The 21170-nt window shown below is 36.0% G+C and overlaps 3 protein-coding genes across 3 annotated transcripts; 1 reads left to right on the top strand and 2 right to left on the bottom strand.

The window, feature by feature from the left end:
- The first annotated feature begins 1275 nt into the window (after positions 1–1275).
- ABCG31 (pleiotropic drug resistance 3) lies at positions 1276–12639 on the top strand. Its single transcript, XM_007016051.3, has 24 exons — positions 1276–1796; positions 1884–2004; positions 2098–2186; positions 2399–2486; positions 2956–3118; positions 3587–3663; positions 3767–3911; positions 4428–4729; positions 4804–5085; positions 5448–5764; positions 5849–6009; positions 6086–6189; positions 6276–6432; positions 6544–6609; positions 6724–6854; positions 6958–7290; positions 7382–7672; positions 7778–7861; positions 8592–8725; positions 8881–9108; positions 9472–9643; positions 9732–9819; positions 10848–11014; positions 11994–12639. Exons 1-24 carry the CDS (start codon positions 1450–1452, stop codon positions 12258–12260), a joined length of 4314 nt encoding a protein of 1437 aa, XP_007016113.3. The 5' UTR covers positions 1276–1449; the 3' UTR covers positions 12261–12639.
- Positions 12640–12812: 173 nt separating this feature from the next.
- Positions 12813–14170, bottom strand: LOC18590501 (NAD(P)-binding Rossmann-fold superfamily protein). Its single transcript, XM_007016050.3, has one exon. The coding sequence runs from the start codon at positions 14103–14105 to the stop codon at positions 12930–12932; it is 1176 nt and encodes a 391-aa protein (XP_007016112.3). The 5' UTR covers positions 14106–14170; the 3' UTR covers positions 12813–12929.
- A 1890-nt stretch (positions 14171–16060) lies between these two features.
- On the bottom strand, positions 16061–19300 carry LOC18590500 (vacuolar cation/proton exchanger 3-like). Its single transcript, XM_007016045.3, has 11 exons — positions 18894–19300; positions 18735–18802; positions 18600–18628; positions 18289–18485; positions 17935–18147; positions 17361–17474; positions 17161–17277; positions 17001–17054; positions 16802–16918; positions 16606–16702; positions 16061–16527 (listed from the first exon to the last, which is right to left on the bottom strand). Exons 1-11 carry the CDS (start codon positions 19164–19166, stop codon positions 16475–16477), a joined length of 1332 nt encoding a protein of 443 aa, XP_007016107.3. The 5' UTR covers positions 19167–19300; the 3' UTR covers positions 16061–16474.
- Between the last annotated feature and the right edge of the window lie 1870 nt (positions 19301–21170).

Genomic DNA, 21170 nt, shown 5'->3' with positions numbered 1-21170 from the left:
TGTTAGAATTTGGTGTTGCTCTATCAAGTAATTAGCTATAGACTAGCATTATCTGCACTAATAGCACAATAAAACAGGAAGAACCTATACGTGTGACCCACGGCTTCATCCCTTGGTCACCATAGTTGCCATTTCAATGAGCTTTGTCATCCCCTCAAGCATATTCAACAAACATGAGCCCTTATTATCTGCTTGAAATCTTATTGTTTCCGTGCAAGGAAAACCCTTAAATCTACACGTGACAAATCATCACGTCAGCCTAACGCTAAGGCTGTCGTGTAATTTAGCAGAAATCATCAGATTTCACACTACCTAAGCATAAAGAATCATCTTAGTTTGGTGCTGGCTCACAGTTAATCACATGCCTCTGGAAAATTTCCCAGACCAAAAAGTTAAAAAATATGCAAAAGCTGAACCGAACACTACGATGCGTAAACAAGTTATCAGCTTTAGCTAAGGTCATCCAATACGTAATGCAAAGTGAGATTGACACGTTAATTTCTTCTCCTTTGGGCAGTGGAAAAGGTAACCTTTTCCTCTTCTTCTATCCTCGTATGCAAAAGCAAACTAAATTTGCAACTTTGATGATTAGTTGATTACATGAGGCCACCGTATCTAGCTGTATACCACAAACCAATACTTAAGTATATACTTTTATATTTAAAGAATATTTCACTATATAAATTTCGACTTACTTATTTCTATAACTTGTCAATTTATTAGTTTTCGATATATATTTTATGAATTTTTGAAGTTATTGTAAAAAATGTTATTTTTCATGCTATATGTAGTAATTTATTATAAATATTAATATTTTTTGAATAGTTCAATCTTAAAACACGAGTTAAATAAATAAACCAACATAACATGCATTGAAACCTTAGGTTTAAATTTATAATTATTAACTAAACTTGGTAATTAAGAAGAATTTTAGTTAATAATTTCTTTATATATATCATAAACCACTTCATTCAACCATTCTAAATAGATTATATGTGATGATGGGAAATATTTGAAATTGATGAAATATTTCAAATATCTAAGTGTTAAATTTTCTTTAATATTCAAAAGTATTTCTTGTGCGAAAAATATGGAAAAGAGGGAAAAAATAGCAAAAAAAAAAAAGGTTGAAACACGTGTCAGTGTTAGTTGCAGCGCTTATTTATTTGATCGTAGGAATCGGGTAAAGGAAAAAAAAAAGAAAACCGACTCACGCATTTAGGAACAAACTTACAAGCTTCTAAGTCTAAAATATCGGTTTTACCCCTGTTCTTTCCTACTGTAAGGGAAGGGTAATTCAGGTTTTTTATTTAGATCTTCAAAGTTCCCGGCACAGCTTCGTACCAGCTATTCAGCGTTCCCTTACAACTCAAACTCTGGTTTTCTGTATAAGTACATTCACCCCTCTTCTGAAAGCTTTTACGAAGAAAAAACAGAGAAACGGAGGCTATGGCGGCCTCGAATGGAAGCGAATATTTTGAGTTCGATATGGAGGCGGTTGGAGAGTCGTTTCATAGACCGTCCAATGCGGAGGCCGTTCAGCAAGATGAGGAAGAGCTTATGTGGGAAGCAATATCGCGCTTGCCGTCGGTGAAGCGAGGACATATCGCGATTCTGAGAAGGACTCCTTCGGAGCATGAACGTGCTGGAGGAGGAGGAGAAAACGGAGGGACGGAGGCGATTGATGTGACAAAGCTTGATCGAGCTAGAAGAGAACTCCTTGTGAAGAAAGCGTTGGCTACGGACGACCAAGATAATTATTGGCTTCTCTCTGCTATGAAAGAACGCCTTGATAGGTATCACGTTTTCATGTGATTTCTTTTGAGTTTTGATCTTTGATTATGGTTGAGATTTATTTATTTAAAAAAAAAAACTTTTGACAGAGTTGGGATGGAGGTGGCAAAGATTGAAGTAAGGTTCCAGAACCTCAATGTCGAGGCGGATGCGCAAATTGGCTCAAGAGCTTTACCTACTTTAATCAACGTTACTCGTGACTTCTTTGAGGTTTAGTATCTTAAGTATCTTTCTTTTCCCTTCTCTTAATTTTCTCTTGGTTCTATACATAGTAACACCATACTTGTGTTGATTTCAATACAGAGAATCGCAGCAAGTTTAAGGATATTACGTCCTAAACAATTCCGGTTAAACATATTGAGAAACGTCAGTGGTGTTGTTAAACCAGGAAGGTATTACTACCATCTTTGTTAATTCTTTCTTTCTTGTCCATGGTTGACATGGACTCAATATATCTTCAATTAGCAACCAAAAAGCATTTGGAAAATCACAGTTTATTGGAGATGGTTTGTAACTACTTGCACGGGTTTTATCAACCATTTTAATGATAATACTACCAAAGTTGCAACTAATATTTTTTCTACAAATATTTTGCTTCTTTTAGGATGACCTTGCTGTTGGGACCTCCAGGATCGGGCAAATCCACCTTGCTTTTAGCTCTTGCTGGGAAACTTGACGACAAGACTTTGAAGGTTAGTCATTGTTGCATATCTGCTCTTGAGCAAACCGCATGTAACTCAGTGCATGCTTGTTAATTACTGTCATTATCAAGAATCACTCCGTATCACTTTTCAACTTGCTTTTTGCCCATAGTAGTTGCAATTCGTGAACACTGAACAGCTCCTGCTGAGAGACCAAATCTTTACAATGAAAATTCAACGGTCAATGGTCAACGAAACTGTTTTCTCATTAATAAATTCGGGCTTATGAGCTGGGAAACTCCTATAAAAAGACAGATTTGTACCTTTTTGTCCTAGGTAGTATATCGGGTCCGTTGGATTATCAGGGATGTTAGCCCAAGCTTTCTTATCCCTCCTGAAGGATCAACATTTAAAGCAACGACGAAACTATACTGTGAAAACATGTCATTGCCGCACAGTCTAAGTTTAGAAAAGGTAGCTGTAATTGTTAATATAAGAAACTTCTTTTTATGTTTTGCAGACAAGTGGTGAAATCACATACAATGGCACAAAACTTGATAAGTTTTATGTTAGAAGGACTTCTGCGTACATTAGCCAAACAGATAATCACATTCCAGAGCTCACTGTACGAGAAACTTTTGATTTTGCTGCTAGATGTCAAGGTGCAAGTGAAGGCTTGGCAGGTTTGTTAACTTCCACTATCTGGAAATGTTAGTTATACTTGTAGTTCACTTTAACGTTAGATTTTCAACTTTGTGTTTCTTACTTACTATTATTGTCCTCTTAAATTTCATCATCACAGCAAAAAAAGGAAAAATATAATGATGTTTCTGATGTTACATTGTGCCTCAATGTTATTAGTCTCCTGCTAATTACCGGACACTTTTAGAAGTGGAGTAGGCCTTTTTTTTTTTGTTAAGAAGTGGAGTAAGCTCATGACCGAGGCCATGAGCAGGAACAACCCATTTTTCCTGTGATTTGACTTGTCGTTTTCTTTTTGTATATACTCTTGTGTCCCAAGCTTTGGTAGTTAACCTTGTTATAAACTGCATCCCTCGTCTTCTTTTTGTTATAACCTTGTTAAGCTTTCTAACTTCTGTTTCAGTTGACTACTTTTCTCATGCACTTTTTATATTTCTATCTACTCGCAGAGTATATGAAAGATTTAGCCAATTTAGAAAAGGAGAGGAAGATACGTCCAGTCCCAGAGATTGATGCTTTCATGAAGGTCACCTTTTTAAAAATTTATATTAACTATCTGTGCATTTATTTTTGAGTGTTTACTCCTTTCCTGATTTAAGATTTTTATTTACTTCTTTGATTTTGCACAGGCGTCATCTGTTGGCGGTATAAAGCATAGCATTTCAACAGATTATGTCATGAAAGTGCTTGGTCTTGATGTATGTTCTGACACCGTGGTTGGGAATGATATGCTCAGGGGTGTCTCGGGTGGCCAAAGAAAAAGGGTTACTACAGGTCTCTTTCTATCTGGATACCATTTCCTTACCAGTGAATTTTGTCAGATTCTTATCACTTACATTGTCCTCCCCTGCAGCTAGGGCATTGGGTTTCAAATCTTAATGTCCTCAGACAGATGAGGATTTTACTAATTTTCTTATAGTTTTATTATAATTGGAATTCATACCAATAATTATTGATGGGATGCATGATATCTTGCATTTGTTCTAAATGTTGATGACTTCATGGGAAGGCTTGATGTATAATGGTGAAATTTTCGTTCTAGATAAGTTATTCTCTCACCACAAACATGTGCACTATAGGAGGATGCTTGGTTGAGGACAGTTAACTAATTGGTTAAGGTTTTTAATGCAATATAAATGAGTTCTGCAAATAGCAATGGCTTTATTGAGGCTTATCATTCATTTTGAATTTTAATTTAGAGAGGTTAAAGTTTGAATGATTTTTATAATCCAGTCTCCATTCTGTGATACTCTCCGTTATTTTCTAACAGTCAGCACAATCCTTATGCAGGAGAGATGGTTGTTGGGCCGAGAAAAACTCTTTTTATGGATGAAATATCTACTGGACTTGATAGCTCTACAACATTCCAAATTGTAAAATGTGTGCGAAATTTTGTTCATCTAATGGAAGGAACTGTACTTATGGCTCTTCTACAGCCTGCACCTGAGACATTTGAGCTGTTTGATGACCTAGTTCTATTATCAGAAGGATATATGGTGTATCAGGGCCCTCGAGCAGAAGTTTTGGAATTCTTTGAGTCATTAGGATTCAAATTGCCACCGCGTAAGGGTGTTGCAGATTTTCTTCAAGAGGTATTTATTTTCCTCACTGCTAGTTCTATGTTTAGATCTTCTTAAGTATTATCCTAACAAGTTACACTTGCCAGGTGACCTCTAAAAAGGATCAAGCTCAATACTGGGCTGATCCTTCAAAGCCATATGTGTTCATTCCTGCTTCAGAAATGGCCAATGCTTTTAAAAATTCCAGATTCGGAAGGTCTCTAGAGTCAACACTTAGTGTTCCATATGATAAATCCCGAAATCATCCGTCAGCTTTGTCCAAAACAAGATTTGCTGCATCAAAATGGGAACTTTTGAGAACGTGCTTTGCACGAGAAAAACTACTAATCACCAGGCATAGTTTTCTTTACATTTTCAGGACATGCCAGGTATGCTTTGCTTGCCACTTCTGCGATTGTTATATATATTTGCTTCTGAATTTTACTTCTCGATGTGTATACCAATATTCTTAACCATCTATGATTTGATAATATATGGACTGTTAGTCTGTTACTTCCGCTTTGTTCTTTTTGTTTTTGGAAAAATGGACATTTTATTTATCCAAGATGCAGGGCAAATAGTCTGTTACAAAAAATAATTCTGCTTTGTTCATTTTATACCTTGCCTCTTTTCTCTTTTTGTTGATTGCAATTACATAGGAACTTAGTACTATGATTTTTTTATTATTTTTCGTTTCAAGTTTTTGTAATTGTATTTCACTTTTGAAATTTATGTATTACACATCTTTAAGGTTGCATTTGTCGGATTCGTCACAAGCACAATTTTTCTACGAACAAGACTACATCCAGTAGATGAGACTAATGGCAACCTCTACCTCTCTTGCCTTTTCTTTGGGGTAGTGCATATGATGTTTAATGGATTTTCGGAGCTACCCCTTCTGATATTTCGACTCCCAGTCTTTTACAAGCAGCGAGATAATCTATTTCATCCTGCATGGGTATGGTCTGTGGTCAGTTGGATTCTACGTGTACCTTACTCCGTTGTTGAGTCGGTCGTGTGGTCTTCTGTTGTATACTACAGTGTTGGTTTTGCCCCTGCTGCTGGGAGGTATCTTCTATTTCACTCACTCTGATGGATGATGTTTTTCTCTCTTAGTAATTTCTTCCAATTAATTCTTGCTTTTAAATGTAGGTTTTTCCGCTTCATGTTCCTAAACTTTGCAGTGCACCAAATGGCAATTGGTCTATTCCGAATGTTGGCTGGAATCGCACGAGATACAGTCGTTGCAAATACATTTGGATCGGCTGCACTTTTAGTTATATTTTTGTTGGGTGGATTTCTTATACCAAAAGGTATGATGTGGTAAGTTTTACTTCGGAATGGAAGATAAGATAGTGTTAGTTGATTGGTTGATTATTCTTTTTTCAGACAAGGTTAAACCTTGGTGGGTTTGGGCTTCTTGGTTGTCACCACTACAGTATGGACAAAGAGCAATTTCTGTTAATGAATTCACTGCCTCAAGGTGGAATAAGGTGCATTAATAAACACTTCCTTCAATTGGCTGTTAATTGATATCGGTTTATATGCCTAGGCGTGTAATTGTTGAGACATCTTGCAGATATCTGCTATTGGGAACAATACTGTCGGATATAACATTCTTTATTCACATGGTCTACCTTCTGATGGATATTGGTATTGGCTTGGGGTTGGTGTGTTATTACTTTATGCCGTGCTTTTCAACATCATTGTGACACTGGCCTTAGCTTACCTTAATCGTGAGTTTTCCTTTTACTTATCAAATGCATACACAGCTTTCTTTCTCCACACTTTATCTTTATGTAACTAAATACTCATAGAAGTCTTTCTGTTATATTTGTTCACCGTAGCACTCAGAAAAGCCAAGGCAATTATTCCACTTGATGACTCAGAAGAAAATTCTGTTAGGAATGATGGTTAGTCATCTTTGATATATGCAACATAATTTTACTTTGCAATGTGTAGGGCATCTGTGCCTCTTTTAAAGGAATCTGATCATTCCTTCACAAAATTATGACTTATCTATGCAGTTGAAAGTGAGGACTTGGAATCACGTGTTCCGTCTGATCACCGCGGCAGTAAAAAGAAGGGAATGATTCTGCCATTTCAACCATTAACAATGACTTTTCATAATATCAATTACTATGTTGATATGCCCAAGGTTTGTTTGTCTCGTGGTTTTTGGTTCTTGGAGTTTTGGAATCTTTAACGAATATGAAACCTTCTTTTTCCATTTTCCTATTTCATCTGGTTGAATATCTCAGGAAATGAGTGCACATGGCATACCTGAAAGGAGATTGCAGCTCTTGTCAAACGTTAGTGGAGTATTCTCACCAGGTGTTCTTACAGCTTTAGTCGGGTCAAGTGGAGCAGGAAAGACTACCTTGATGGATGTGCTTGCTGGAAGGAAAACTAGCGGATACATCGAAGGGGATATTAAGATATCAGGTTACCCAAAGGAACAGAAGACATTTGCCAGAGTTTCTGGATATGTTGAGCAAAATGATATACATTCTCCTCAAGTGACAGTTGAGGAGTCTCTCTGGTTTTCCTCCAGTCTTCGCCTTCCGAAAGAAATTAGCAAAGTCCAGAGACATGTGAGCTGATAACTCTTTGTACATTTATATTTATTTTAATCTAGTTACTTTCACTGCATTTTTTATATAATTTTTCTGCATTTCCTTACAGGAGTTTGTTGAAGAAGTGATGCGTTTGGTAGAGCTTGATACACTTAGGAACGCTTTAGTTGGTTTACCAGGAAGCAGTGGCTTATCAACAGAGCAGAGGAAACGTTTAACTATTGCAGTGGAGCTTGTTGCAAATCCTTCCATTATTTTCATGGATGAGCCTACATCTGGACTTGATGCACGGGCAGCAGCAATTGTGATGAGAACTGTTCGTAATACTGTTGATACTGGAAGAACTGTGGTGTGCACTATTCACCAACCCAGTATTGAAATTTTTGAATCATTTGATGAGGTGAGTCTGATTATAGTTGTTATATTGCAAAGTTAATACAAGAGTTGTGCATAATACATGTTTGTGTCTTTTCATATGAATTTGCCCATAAATTTTCTTTTGCAGCTGTTGCTTATGAAACGAGGAGGTCAGGTTATATATGGAGGAAAGCTTGGAGCTAACTCACAGATTTTGATAGACTATTTCCAGGTGACCTTGCATTATCAATGTTATTATTATTTGTAGGTTCTTGAATTCGTATAGTTCATCATTGTATCAAGAAGAAAAACTTAACAGAATAAGATGATACCCTCTTTTATATTTGCTCATGAGCAGAGTTTTTGTTCCTTCCTTTTCTTGTTGTTCTTATGTCTAAGCTATAAAAGTGCAAGTTGCCTTCCTCTGTCTTTTGACCCCTTAACACATTTAGAAGGCAAAGATGGTCCTGGCCTGCGTTATTTACTACTAGAAGCATTGTGTTGATAAATTTTGACCCATCAGTTACAGAAAAATTAAAAAGTTCAAGAAATAAACCTGGAAAAGTTACAAATTTTTCATTGAAGGTTGCAAGTCTTGAGTGATATGTTACAGATATTTCACGAGGTATTAGCATCATGCTCAAAAAGATTACTCTCAGATACATGTGAGATCTTTATTTGGCATTTTATGGTTCCAGACTATCTGGAACACTTGAGAGTAATTAGTATGCAACATTAACACCAATGCCAAGCTTTATCCTTTAAATCCAAAGTTTTCTTTTCTAATTTCTGAAAGTTCCATTTGAATGTAATCCATCCTTGGAGCACATATTATTTTCTCTTATTCCTTTGGACTTTTATGTAGTTATCTACCCAGATTTCAGCATATTCACAATTTAAAATACTAATGATCAGAATGGCAATTCCTTAGGAGAGGTTTCACATTTGTTCTCTTTATACAGGGAATTAGTGGAATTCCATCAATTCCTTATGGATACAACCCGGCGACGTGGATGCTTGAGGTTACTAGCCCTGCAGTAGAGCAGAGAATTGGTAGAGACTTCGCAGATATATACAGAAATTCTGAGCAGTACAGGTAATCATTGTGATGTCATGTTACTAAACCAAGCAAGATGAGACAAGTACTTAATATATACTTTGTTCTTTGGTATGGTTAAATCAACCTGCCTTGAGTTCTTAATTTAATTTGCTTTGGCATTCATAAATGAATATTTTTAATCCTTGTTATAGGGAAGTGGAAGATTCCATTATGCGTCTGAGTGTTCCACCTCCTGGTTCACAACCTTTAAAGTTTTCTTCCTCATACTCGCAAAATCAACTGTCTCAGTTTCTGATTTGCCTGAGGAAGCAAAACCTTGTGTATTGGAGAAGTCCACAATACAACTTGGTGAGATTGGTCTTTACGATGGTATTCGCACTAATATTAGGCTCCGTGTTCTGGGATGTTGGTTCCCAAAGGCAAGTAATCTTAGTTATTTCATGTTTCTGTGCTAACACTTCAAATACTTAGAAAATGGCTTGAACAAAATCATTGTTTGTAGTTGGACCTCCATTGTTGATTTTGAAAAATTATCGTTTCCTTCTTTTGGGCTCTGTTTCTGATGAATATTTCTTTTTCCCCTTTTGAATTTCATAATATTCAAGAGTAGGCTATTAATGTAAACTCATTTCCAGTTAATTTTATTTTAAACACTACCTTGCTTTTTGATTCTAAAAACATGGTCCTTGAAAAGAAGAATTTTTGGTATATTTATGGTGTCACTTTTTTCTGCCATTGTTACAAACCTACTAAACCATTCGGTATATAAATTGTTTCTGCAGAGATACAACTCAAGGTTTGTTTATGGTTATGGGTGCCCTTTACGCCTCATGCTTGTTTCTTGGGGTCAGTAATGCTTCCTCAGTACAACCAGTTGTATCCATTGAGAGAACAGTATTCTATAGAGAGAAAGCAGCAGGAATGTATGCTCCCACTGCTTATGCAGCAGCCCAGGTAATTGCCATGGTCCTGAAAGAAATTTGTTTTCAGTACTGTTTATTTTGACTAAATTGCTAAAATGTTTCAATTCTTTTATGAACAGGGTCTTGTGGAGCTCCCATACATTGCCGGTCAGACAATTTTGTATGGGGTCATCACATATTTCATGATTAATTTTGAAAGAACAGCTGGTAAGATTCTGTATCTTCCTTTACCAATTCCTTTTTTCTTTTTGTGGAGCTTTTCTGATTGTTTTTCCCAAGAGTGATGGTTGCCTTGATGTTATTATTAAGTACAAAAAAGAGCTTTAGGGATTATACTTAAGATTTTTACCCAAACCTTCCCCCATCCTTACTGCTCAAATTTAGCCCAATCGTCTTTGATTCTTTTTTCAATATATCTTTCCGTACTAATTAAGTTAGTAGTTGATAAGATAGCTTTCATCCATTAATAGGAAGATCATATATGCCGCTTTCGGTGGGGGAGGGGTTCAAAACTGCTTGGAGTTTATTCACTGAGCGAGCAATAAAATTTTTTTAGAAATTGATTCCTGAATTTTCAAAACGTATTTGGTTTGAGCATTCCCAGCCTTGCTCCCTAAACAAACAGGGCTTTGTATTTAACAAACAGAAAACTTATGTATGAAACAAATCACAGATATACCAGTCTCTTCAGATGAATGAGCTGGATAAATGAAAAATGTTTACTAATGGTTTCTTTGTATGTCCCGTCTGCCTATTGAGCAATGAATGAAAATAGACAGTCAGTCTTCTTTGGTTGGTAAGTACAGTCAATTATACCAGACTCTTCTCTGGATTGGATATTGAAGATTGGTGAATTTTATAAAGGATTTGATGTTTTGGTTTTGAAGGTTATTTTAGTACTATATTAAACGGTTTGGATTTACCTATCCTCAACTCCAAGGGGGGCCAACCTGTTAGAGAATGATAAGCTAGCCCGTCTTTCATTGCCATCTTATCTTTATGTTCATTACTATTCAATATTAAACAAGAAAAAGTGATTTGTCGTTTTTTTTTCTTTGATGGGGAACAAAAGTGTTCCATGAATCCAATTTCTGATTATAATAAGTAGTAATTACTAGAAGACAAAAGAAATGAAATGTGTACTTTTGAAACCAAAGGAATATTTCCTGGTAAGTACTATGTAAACCAACTTTCTGTAATGCATCTTACTTATAAGAATCTCTCTTTTTTTGCAGGAAAAATTTTCCTCTATCTTCTCTTCATGTTCCTTACCTTCACCTACTTCACCTTTTATGGTTTGATGGTTGTTGGTCTCACACCTTCTCAGCAAATGGCTGCTGTCGTCTCTTCTGCCTTTTACTCTTTATGGAATCTCCTCTCAGGTTTTCTTATCCCAAAGCCGGTAAGTAGTACAATGCTCTCTGCATATTCTACAGCTGATCTCTTTCTATGGAGTTAATAATATTTCTCTAGATCTTTTCCATCTTCTTTAATTGGTTAAGAAGCATTGTTGGACTGGTAATTTACCACAAGCATTTGAAGGGCAACTTGCTAAAAGTTGAAAGTAGACAATTTGTTCCATAATAAGGAAACTGGGGCATTTGTTGTTATAAAATATGTGGTAGTACTCTACAAATAAATATCTGGGAAATGTTTTTTATTGTAACCATTACTTTTGGCCAGTAGTTTAAAAGACTTTCTGCCAATTTATTTTCTTTTTTCGCTTCGTAGTAAACAGCAACATAAGTAAGTGAACTTTTGACTAAAGAGAATCAAGCACCCCTCAAGTACAATCGTGTTGAATTCACTTAGCCAATTCGTTTTCTAATTTCTTCCATATTATGTCAAATCATCACATCAGAAGCACATTGATTACATGTAAGGGGTGTGATTTTTCCAAATTGCCAGTTAAAAGAAGCCATGTGAAGTTGAATCTTATTGAAGCGTTGGTAATGTGTTTCAGCTATGTTTCTTTTCTTGCCATCCCCTTAGTTATATGCTTTATCAGTTGACACTTTTTGTTTGTTAAATATGATGGCTATGGGATGAGATGACCTATTTGGCCACTCCAATGCATTTGAACAGCGTTGTGTTCTGATAAAAATTGGACGTGCCTATCTGAAATCTACTCATAGTGTAAGAGTGTTATAGGCTTTTGTCCACGTTAATCCTTAAAATCTTTGGGTGTCTTATCAACCGTATGTGCTTTATATGATGCCAAGCCATAGAGGTGGGGTTAGATGGAGAAGGGCTTAGATTCCTTTCCATAGAAAATTACATGATGAAAACGAATTGTATTTTATCTAATGTTCTAGAGCACAACCCTAGTGGTTTCTAAACTAACCGACATTAACTTGTTACTTTTCTGTTTTGAACTGCAGAGAATTCCGGGATGGTGGATCTGGTTCTACTACATCTGCCCTACTGCATGGACTTTAAATGGTATCATCAGCTCTCAGCTTGGTGATGTGGAAACCATGATTGTCGAACCAACATTCCAAGGCACTGTGAAAGAGTATATACACACTGTTTTCGGCATTGATTCTGGGATGATCGGAGTTTCAGTGGCCGCACTAGTCGGCTTTTCAGTCCTATTTTTTGGTGCCTTTGCTTTCTCAGTGAGATTTCTTAACTTCCAGAAAAGATGAGTGATGAATTTAACTATTGCAAAAGCTCTGTGCATCAGCACGTGACAGGTGGTCATCATCCAACTTTGAGCACAAACAGATTCTGTAAGAGCCAATACTTCATCAAGATGCAGATATCCTTCCCAACATTCTTTAATACCGTCTTAACTTTGTTCTCATTGGTATAGCAACCAACTGATCAAACTGATTACAGATTTTGACTGAAACAATTCTTTAGGATCATTACAACATAGAATGCAAACACAAACCAAATAATCTCTAGTATTGTAACTGTAGCAGTAGCATTTGTTACTGTATATGACCATCTTGATTAAGGTCAAACTCGGGAATCACACCCTGAAAGTTATTTAAGTACAGAACTCCATTTTCTCTCTCTTAACTCTGTCTAATTCTCAATTGCTGTAAGTTTAGACAATAGATGAATGGGGGCCTATGCTGCTCTCCCTGTGCAGCATAGACTTGTTTTGATGGTTTAAGTTCCGAAAACAGGAACAAGAGGGAAATTTGTTTAGACAAGAAATCTACATTGTTTAATTTGCAAATGAGCCTCTGTGATCACAATATGGGGGTCTTTTGTCTATTGATTTGCTTCCAAATGAAACCAAACAAGCTATGAGGGAGAGATGAAAGCGAGAAGAAACAATAAACACAGAAAAGAGGAGGAAATGTCTAGGGAATGAACTTTTCATCTCTCATGAAATCAATCCAATACAAGATTGAATCCAGTGTCTTGCTTCTCATTGTGAAACCAAGGCGGTCAACTTTACCTCGGCTCCCCAGCAGTTTCACAGGAAACCGAAACAAAATGTCCAAGAATTGCCAATTGGCCAAATCTTCCATCTTTGTCTGAATCAGACTTTCCTTGATCACAATTTCTTCCCATGCTTGTTTCTTGTCTCTCATGGCTGTTGTAAACCAAAAATCCTCCCAAAACATGTCTTCAGGCACTGTGACTCCAAATTTCTTTCCAAGAGTTGGCCATATCTGCTTCCAAGTAAAACTCGGACCATTGATTGCGTTGAACGCCTGGCCATCAGTCGAAGGTATTTCATCAGTTGTGGCAGCCCAAATTTGCTGTTCAGCTACTAGCCGAGCATCAGAGCTATCCATATAGCTTTCTTCCCAACACTCCATTGTCCCTCCAAACACAAAAGGGAGGTTTAAATGTTTACAGATAGCACCATAAACACATAAACTTCCTATAAAATTGAACACAGTCCTATGAGAACTACCCATTATCAAGCCAGGCCTATGCACAGACCAAGCCACCTTACCGGCCAGCGTCTCATGGAGCAAGTCCTCCAGGACATAATAAAAGTTGCAGCTAGCATTTGCCGCCCTTGGCCATTCTTCATCAAACAAATGAGCTGTTTCCCCTTTCACAGGTACATAATGACTCATCCCAGTTTGAAGACAAAAGTGCTTCAATGCCTTGGCTGTGGGGAGGATGGCACTCAAGGCGTTGGACATCATGGCCTTGTTCTGCTCACAGCACTCTGGACTATCCAGGGGATACTGGCTTGCCCAAGTGATCCAGAACATGTGAGTCACATCCTGTAAAACAGAGAGTTTCTGTTTGGTTTCCAAAGGATCTAACAGGTCACAGGATATGAAATGGTACCTGCCGGAACTTTTGATTGGTATCCTCTCGGGATTTCGAGCTATGCCATAGACCTTCCACTTGGATTTTGAGATTAGCCTTTTGGCTAGCTCTCTTCCAACAAGCCCAGTAACCCCAAAGATAATGGCAACATTGTTACTGGCAGCTTCTGCTTCTCTATTGCATTCCCTGTCTGCCATCAGTTGTAACTCGGCTAGCTTGGCTCTGTCTAAACTTTGAACCATCTTTATAGAAAGAAATACACCTATCCAAGATAATGTATCTTACAATTAGCTTCTAACAGTCTTTCTAATCAGTCAAATAAACACCTGCTTAGGCTGGCAGCATAGATGTAACGCAATACAAACTCTTGAGTTAAATCCCATTAAAGGACTTGATCACTTTTTCTAATTAATTAGATTCTCGATGAATAAAAAATGGTGGGGGATATGCTGCTTCAAGAAAACAGGAAGTCATCTTCTTTTGAGGGAGGATTTCTTGGAAGGTTTCAGGCTTGCATGTCAAGTTAATATATTGGATTATAATATGCCACTAGCAGTTATCAGGATCAGAAAACTCCAAATCTATTGTCTTCTCTTTTAAGTTAAAAAGAATTTATTATTGAGAATTAACTAAGCCTTTTTTTTAGTGATCGGCATGTTCTTGAGGCGTCAAAGCCTACTAAGGTGTTGTCTGCTGGCAAGATTGTGACCATGGCCGATTCTATGCTGGCATCTTGGTAACAACTGAGTTTAAAAATAACTTTTCTTGTGGCTTTAATCATATCCGAGTTTGCTCGTCAATGGTCAAAGCAGCAATTGAGGACCACATTTCCTTCATAAGCACAGTTCAATATGGGCAAATTAAAGAACCTAATGTCCTTTTTCTTTTAACTAAAATTTCCATTCTTTTCTGGTCCAAAAGAATTGGAGGGTAATTGGATTCTTATGTCTCTCCACATCTCAGTAATCAAATGTTTGGATCCTTTTGGTGCATGTAATCAAATATGAGGATGACTGCCTTACAATTGAATAGTGTTAACTTGATGATAAAGAAATCAGATAATCTAGCACATGTGTTAGTATTACTAAATCATCAAGGGCATCGTAATTAATTTTCGATCATGTATTCAATAATTAAAATATGAGATTTCAATCGAAAGATTTTATATTTATATTTTGAAAATAAAAAAACTCTTAATTGTATAAATCGAGATCTAATTTTCATATATGAGATTGGAAAGAGAGATTATGACTTACCAATTTAGCAGCTAGCCAGCTGCAACTATGCTGGTGGTACAACTATAAGTTGACTGTGGTGCTAGATACTCATATGAACTTAATTAAGTTAAAGATTCAAAAACCATCTTATTCAGATGTTTCAGGAAAAGCCTACAACAGGCTGGAATGATGGATCCATGTGACTGTATATATGTTACTCCAAGTTGAGGGTTCTCTCCAGCTTTGACTGGGGAGAATGATGAGCTGCATCATCATTGCAGTTGGAGATGGCATAAAAGAAATGATCATGGAGGTAAATGAGAGTCATGTGTTCGGGGAGAGACGACCATGCCAAATTGCCAATACTTTCTTTTAATCAAAGTGTTGTTTACAAGTTTAAACATGTGGAAACAAGTAGAAGGAAAGGATGCATGCATCAGGATGTAAGCAAAACCTCCATCTGTCAAAGGCAACATGGAGGGACTGCATTATTCAATTTGGGATGTGACATCAAATTGCTTAATGAATGTACAAGCAAAATAATAAAATAATTCATTCCGTCCTTTCGAATTGAGCAAATAGAGGTGTTTGATCAATAAATAAATAAATGAATAAGTCAGTTAGGTAAAGAGGACAGGGCCATACATGCACCGAATCTCACAAAATACTATGGGAACTTTGGAATTGGTACAGTCAGTTTGTCTTTCCCAAAGTTTGTTTCTCCTTTTGGGGCAAAAAATAGGAAAAAGAATATGAAAAAAAGCGTTTGGTTTCTCCAATTCACCCTCAACCTTGGTCTAGAACAAGGGAAACACCAGCTTTATTTCTCGAGCCTGGTGGGTCTTAAAACCTAATGGTCATAGCCTTTTTGCATGGGAATTTCTTTTTTTCTTTCCCTTATTTTATTAGGGTAAATTCAAAGTTTTTAATCGAGCAAAAATAAAAAAGAAACTCAAAAGTTTTAATTAATAAATAAACTCTGATCTGGAAGGCTTTCCTTATTGATTGATTTATGATTTATTACATCACCACAGGTAAAATGGCATTTGTCTCATGGCATAAATCAAGTACATAAGTAAATGAAGAGACAAGAGAGATTAAAAATTTAAAATCAGCGACAAAAACCTTATTGTGGAAATCACAGGAACAGAGTTTATCTACAAACATTCTCAAATGAGAAGTGGGTTCCTTCTCATATATTTAACTTGAAAATGGCCTCAGACATTTCATGGCTGCTGTAACACTCTTTCTCAGTGCTCAAATCTCCACCAAGGTCCTCTTTCTATCAAAATGGAAATGAAAATATTTGTCATGGGGTTGGGAAAATGGATGACTGCAATGTCCTTGACTTGGGGGTACGTTAGAGACCACCCCGCCAGAAAAGGCGATGCCGGCTAGGCTGAGAATCCAGATGATGGTTTGAGTCCCAGGTTGACATTAGTTTGATCTAATTAACAAAGCAAAATTCGCAAGGAATTAGTGTTTACTGATGAGAAAATAAGGAGACCAAAGCTGGTGTACTTACCCAATGGGGCTGGAATTTTATGAACAAAAAAGCATGCGGCAATGGCTGTGTAACAAAGGCAAAGAACTATTCCTTTCATGTAATGTGAAGTTCCATCCTGAAAATAAGAAAATGGGTTTATATATATATATACAGAGATAAGTACTATAATTTTAACATGTCATAGAAAAGGAAAGAGGGAATAAGATTGTAGAACCTGTAAAGTGAAGGCTACGACAATTATTGTTAAGGCTAGACAACCAGTTTCAAGCAGACTGAAATCAAGATCCATTTGGATTCCCATTATCCAGCCAACTACAACACATAAGGGAACCTGAAATGTGTAGATGATTGTCAGAATTCCATTAGAGATACAAGTGTTTTAAGAACCTGCTTTTGGGCTTCTTAAATCTTACTGCAAACATAGAAATTTGAGTTGCAGAACCCATAGCAACACCCAGAGATATGTCCTGTACAGTTTCAAAGAGTTTAACACAGTTCAGTAAATTAATTAATCCACTTTCAGTTAGATATATAAATGAGATGAAATGGATAAAACTTATTTCGTTTGCATACCAACTTATTCTTAAAAGCAAATATGATTGCTCCAGCATGTTCAGCAGCATTCCCCACAATGGGTATCAAAATTATGCTGATAAAGCTAATGGAAATGCCCCAAGATTCTGATGCAGCCTGATTAAGACAAGATGTACGTTATACAATATTCGAATCAATGTAAATGCAACTGTAATATATCAAAAATTTAGGCTGCTTACCTCAATTGTGCCCACAACATACTCAGATAGCAAAGCTATGATGAGTGTCATACCAACCAACCAGCTAAATGCACTCCAAAATCCTATCACTGCCTTTTCTTCGTCTTCTTCTTCCTGCTCATTCATCAATTTGAGTTAGTCTGTGGGCGCTTATATTTTCAGGGTCTGATCATTTTCTATCACATTCCTTTTGCCCAATCAATTAGCAATCAGATAATTTCTTCCCAAGCCTGCTTGAAGTTTCATTAAGTGGTTCATTCTCCACTTTGATCAATGGATCTAAGTTAATCCAAAAACAATTGGAAGTTGGGTTTTTTTACTTTGTAATTAACTTCAACCTCCAACTCTTTTATGAAAAGGAAAGTGAAATTTCTTTTATGGGTTTCTAGATGGTTGTACTTGTCATCAGCTGCTTTTCTTTTCCTCTTGTTCAAAAGTTTCCTGTACTTTTTAATTTATTCGTTTGCGACTTTCATGCATGCAAAGACAAAAAGGGAACGTTACTAAAAAAAAAAGTTTCATTTAATAATTTTCCATTTTTAAGCTTCGTTTCTTAGAAATAATATATAATCACCTCTTGAGACTCGAAAATCTGCCTATGAGTTTTAAGCTGGAAGAAGATATATCCAACATAAGCTACAAGCATGACGATGCTACTCGCTCTCGACAGCTGAAGAGTAGAGTCAGCAACGAAAATGCCTGGCGCTGCCGCGTATCTGAACATCAACGGCAACATGTGGCAAAGCAATCCCAGTAACAGCAGCAGAGAGTTCACATCAGCCTGCTTCTGTTAATTCATTGAAAACAGATAAATCATCAGAATATATAAATTATATATATATATATATATGTCACACTTCTCTATTTCTTCTTCTTTTTTTTTCTTTTTTTTTTTGTAAAGTTAATATTTTGTCTGTTGTGATCTTACTCTATCATATCTTTGCTCCTTTTTCAGGTTGGCTAGGCCTCCACAAAGGAGAGAGCTGCCAAGAACAAGGAGGAGGTTTGAGAGAATGGAACCCAAGAGAGAGTACTTGAGAACATGTATTTTGCTTTGGTAGAGAGCAAACAAAGCTATTATCAGCTCTGTTGCATTACCACAAGTTGCATTCAGGAGCCCTCCAACTGCAAAGCAATTCAACCCTCTCTCAGTCTCATTGTTGTCGATTCTCACCAATCTCAAATTCAGTATTACAAAAGCTTTGTCTTAATGGATTATTAATTTGAAATGTAAAATACCTGTGGGACCGGTGTAGTATGCAATTTGTCTGAATTTTTATACAAAGGAAAAAAAGAAAAACCTTGTCAGAAATCTTGCACAGATATTCAAGGAATAATCTATATGGAAAAAGAGAATAATTCTAGCCAACTTACTCAGTGAGGAAGCTGACACGCTCAGCAAGCGGGGTGAGACCAAGCAAACTCAAAGCAAATATCCAAGGCTATCGGCCACGATAATCATAGATAGATAGTTAGTATTCAGAGAAAACCCTCATGAAAAATAGTTTATCGATTCAAGACAAGGTTACTTACTCGACCAAACTTGTAGAAATCAGCAGCAATGGCTAAAGGGATGGCAGGGAAGAGCACAGCAAGCTTAGTTCCAAGAATGACCTCTTGCAAATTGGCTAGGAACTGTCTAAGCATCTGAAACCGAACTCTTGACACCAGCATTGGGTCGGATTTCTTACGCAGAAGCGAAGTCGACATGTTTTGAGCTATCCTTCCATTCCATAATTCCTTGCCCATCAAGGCCTTGGAGTCTCCATTCTCCATGTAAGAAAGCTCCCCTGACCCTGAGTCCATTAATGCAACGGTGCAATTACAGCTAGCTTTATTCCCACACGACCACCAACAACTAGCTTAGCTTAGCTTGTTGCTTTGTTACAATGTATTTTCTCTTACCAAAACTAAGAGAAATAAAGCAAAGTGGAGGAGTTTCTCTGTGCTGTATATGCAGGTGGTTATATATAAGGGACAAAGCTATAAATTCCGCATTGTTGAAAGAGTCGAGGTACCGTTTCATGAGTGCAGCTTCCCGGAATTTTCCCACCCTTTTGTTGTCATTCTTGCATGACCCTTTTGCCTTCCACGTACAGTTTTCTATATATGTCAGGTGTCTAGCTGGTATTCAATCGTAATTTGCGCCTCTTGGTAGAAATTAAACTTGGCAGCATCACGAAACAAATATATATATACTCAATTAATATATATATATATATATATATTAATTAATTTTGTTATGTATTCTTCATAGAAGGGCAATTCAACAGGTTTTGCTCCAATGGAAGTATATAGTAATAAAAATTCCACCTTCAATTGAACAAGAATACCCCCACAACTTAGCAAATATTCTAGATCTCACTCTAACTATTTGTTTTGTATTATATATGAAAAATAGTATTACTCCCCTTGGTCTCATTTTTTTTAAAATTTATATATATATTTTTAAAATGTCAAAATTACATTTCTTTTATTTGTGAACGTTCAATATAAAATTTTGAAAATAATCACTCAATATTTTTAATTCGTCTAACATCTAATTTTCTTCTAAAAAATTGCTCTACATTAATTTTAACTACAAATCATCGATTATATATCTTATAAAAACATTTTAAAATATAATACATCGATCAAAACTTTGTTTGCAATTTCCATATTGTATAAAATGTGGATAAAATTATCGAAGCAAAGAAGGAATTAGATAATAAGTGAGACCTCTGGGTTCATTAGTGAATATTGTAATGTTAATTTCTTTTAATTTTATAATATGATTGATATTATTGTTGGGATATAAGTAAGAACACCAACATCATAGTTCATTATTCTCTCAAATATGGCTTGCATTAGATGGGTACCTAGCATATATAGTTAATTTTGTATGAAGAAGTGATGCATCAAATTGCACACATCTTTATCGTACGAGCAAGGGTTTGTTTGCAATGGCCGGCACGATAATGATGGCATGGCACCAATTATATATGAAAAATCTGAACTAACTGGCTGTCCCTTTATTAAAGATATTCTCCATTTGTTACAATCTTATTCCACATATCAAAATAAAAATATTGTAACTTGTATCTAAGTCCACTTAAATCTTGAACATTTTTTCCTTTTTTTTTTTGGATTAAGGTAAAAATTATAATTATATTATAAATATATTTTAAATTTTGTTACCATATTTTGATTTCGTGACATTTTGAACAAAAAAAATGACATTGGGATCTTTTACTTTATATTTTGTTAATGCAAATAACAAATTTGGTCATTATATTTTCAAGTTTGTTGATTTTTGGATAAAAATAATAAATTATAATATTTTATGGAACATTTTATTAATGTAAATAAAATTTTCCATCAAATTCGTTATTTTTATGTTAAAAAATAAACAAAAGTGAAAATACAATTACAAAATTCAACAAAATGAAAGTATAATGACAAAATTCAACATTGATGTATATATAATACAATAGTAAATTTGATTTTAATCTCATTTTCTAAATATTGAAGAGTATTGGAGATCTTTCGGGCTCCCACAAATCCCTATCTCAAGGTCATTAAAGGGAGTAAACATTAATTAGACACATATTGCTTTTCATATGTAATTTCCAATGGATTCTTCCAATAGTAAACTATATAAAATCATGAGTCATGATCCTAATTTCACTATTTAGACAAGGTGGACTTACTCAAAACTACAGGAACATGTAAATTGGGCCCCATGAACGATTCTTGAAAGTACATCAAAGGGTTAACCGTAAAACACTATAGCTGGGTCAACCTGATGAACGCTCGAGATTGCAAGACTCC

This window comes from Theobroma cacao, chromosome 9 (assembly GCF_053813885.1).
Source record: "Theobroma cacao isolate CCN51 chromosome 9, ASM5381388v1, whole genome shotgun sequence".
NCBI classification, from domain to species: domain Eukaryota; kingdom Viridiplantae; phylum Streptophyta; class Magnoliopsida; order Malvales; family Malvaceae; genus Theobroma; species Theobroma cacao.
Note: the sequence above shows the minus strand (reverse complement) of the source record. Positions and strands in the feature narration are given on the sequence as shown.

Excerpts from the sequence above, each read along its gene's own strand:
- LOC18590501 (XM_007016050.3), bottom strand. The coding sequence starts at position 14,105 with ATGGTTCAAAGTTTAGACAGAGCCAAGCTAGCCGAGTTACAACTGATG.
- LOC18590500 (XM_007016045.3), bottom strand. The coding sequence starts at position 19,166 with ATGGACTCAGGGTCAGGGGAGCTTTCTTACATGGAGAATGGAGACTCC. Across the intron at positions 17,055-17,160 it reads TTGCTTTTAAGAATAAGTTG|GACATATCTCTGGGTGTTGC; the intron begins GTATGCAAACGA and ends GAAACTGTACAG. Across the intron at positions 16,919-17,000 it reads CTCAAATTTCTATGTTTGCA|GTTCCCTTATGTGTTGTAGT; the intron begins GTAAGATTTAAG and ends TACACATTTCAG.
- ABCG31 (XM_007016051.3), top strand. The coding sequence starts at position 1,450 with ATGGCGGCCTCGAATGGAAGCGAATATTTTGAGTTCGATATGGAGGCG. Across the intron at positions 2,005-2,097 it reads TTACTCGTGACTTCTTTGAG|AGAATCGCAGCAAGTTTAAG; the intron begins GTTTAGTATCTT and ends ATTTCAATACAG. Across the intron at positions 6,010-6,085 it reads TGGATTTCTTATACCAAAAG|ACAAGGTTAAACCTTGGTGG; the intron begins GTATGATGTGGT and ends TTCTTTTTTCAG.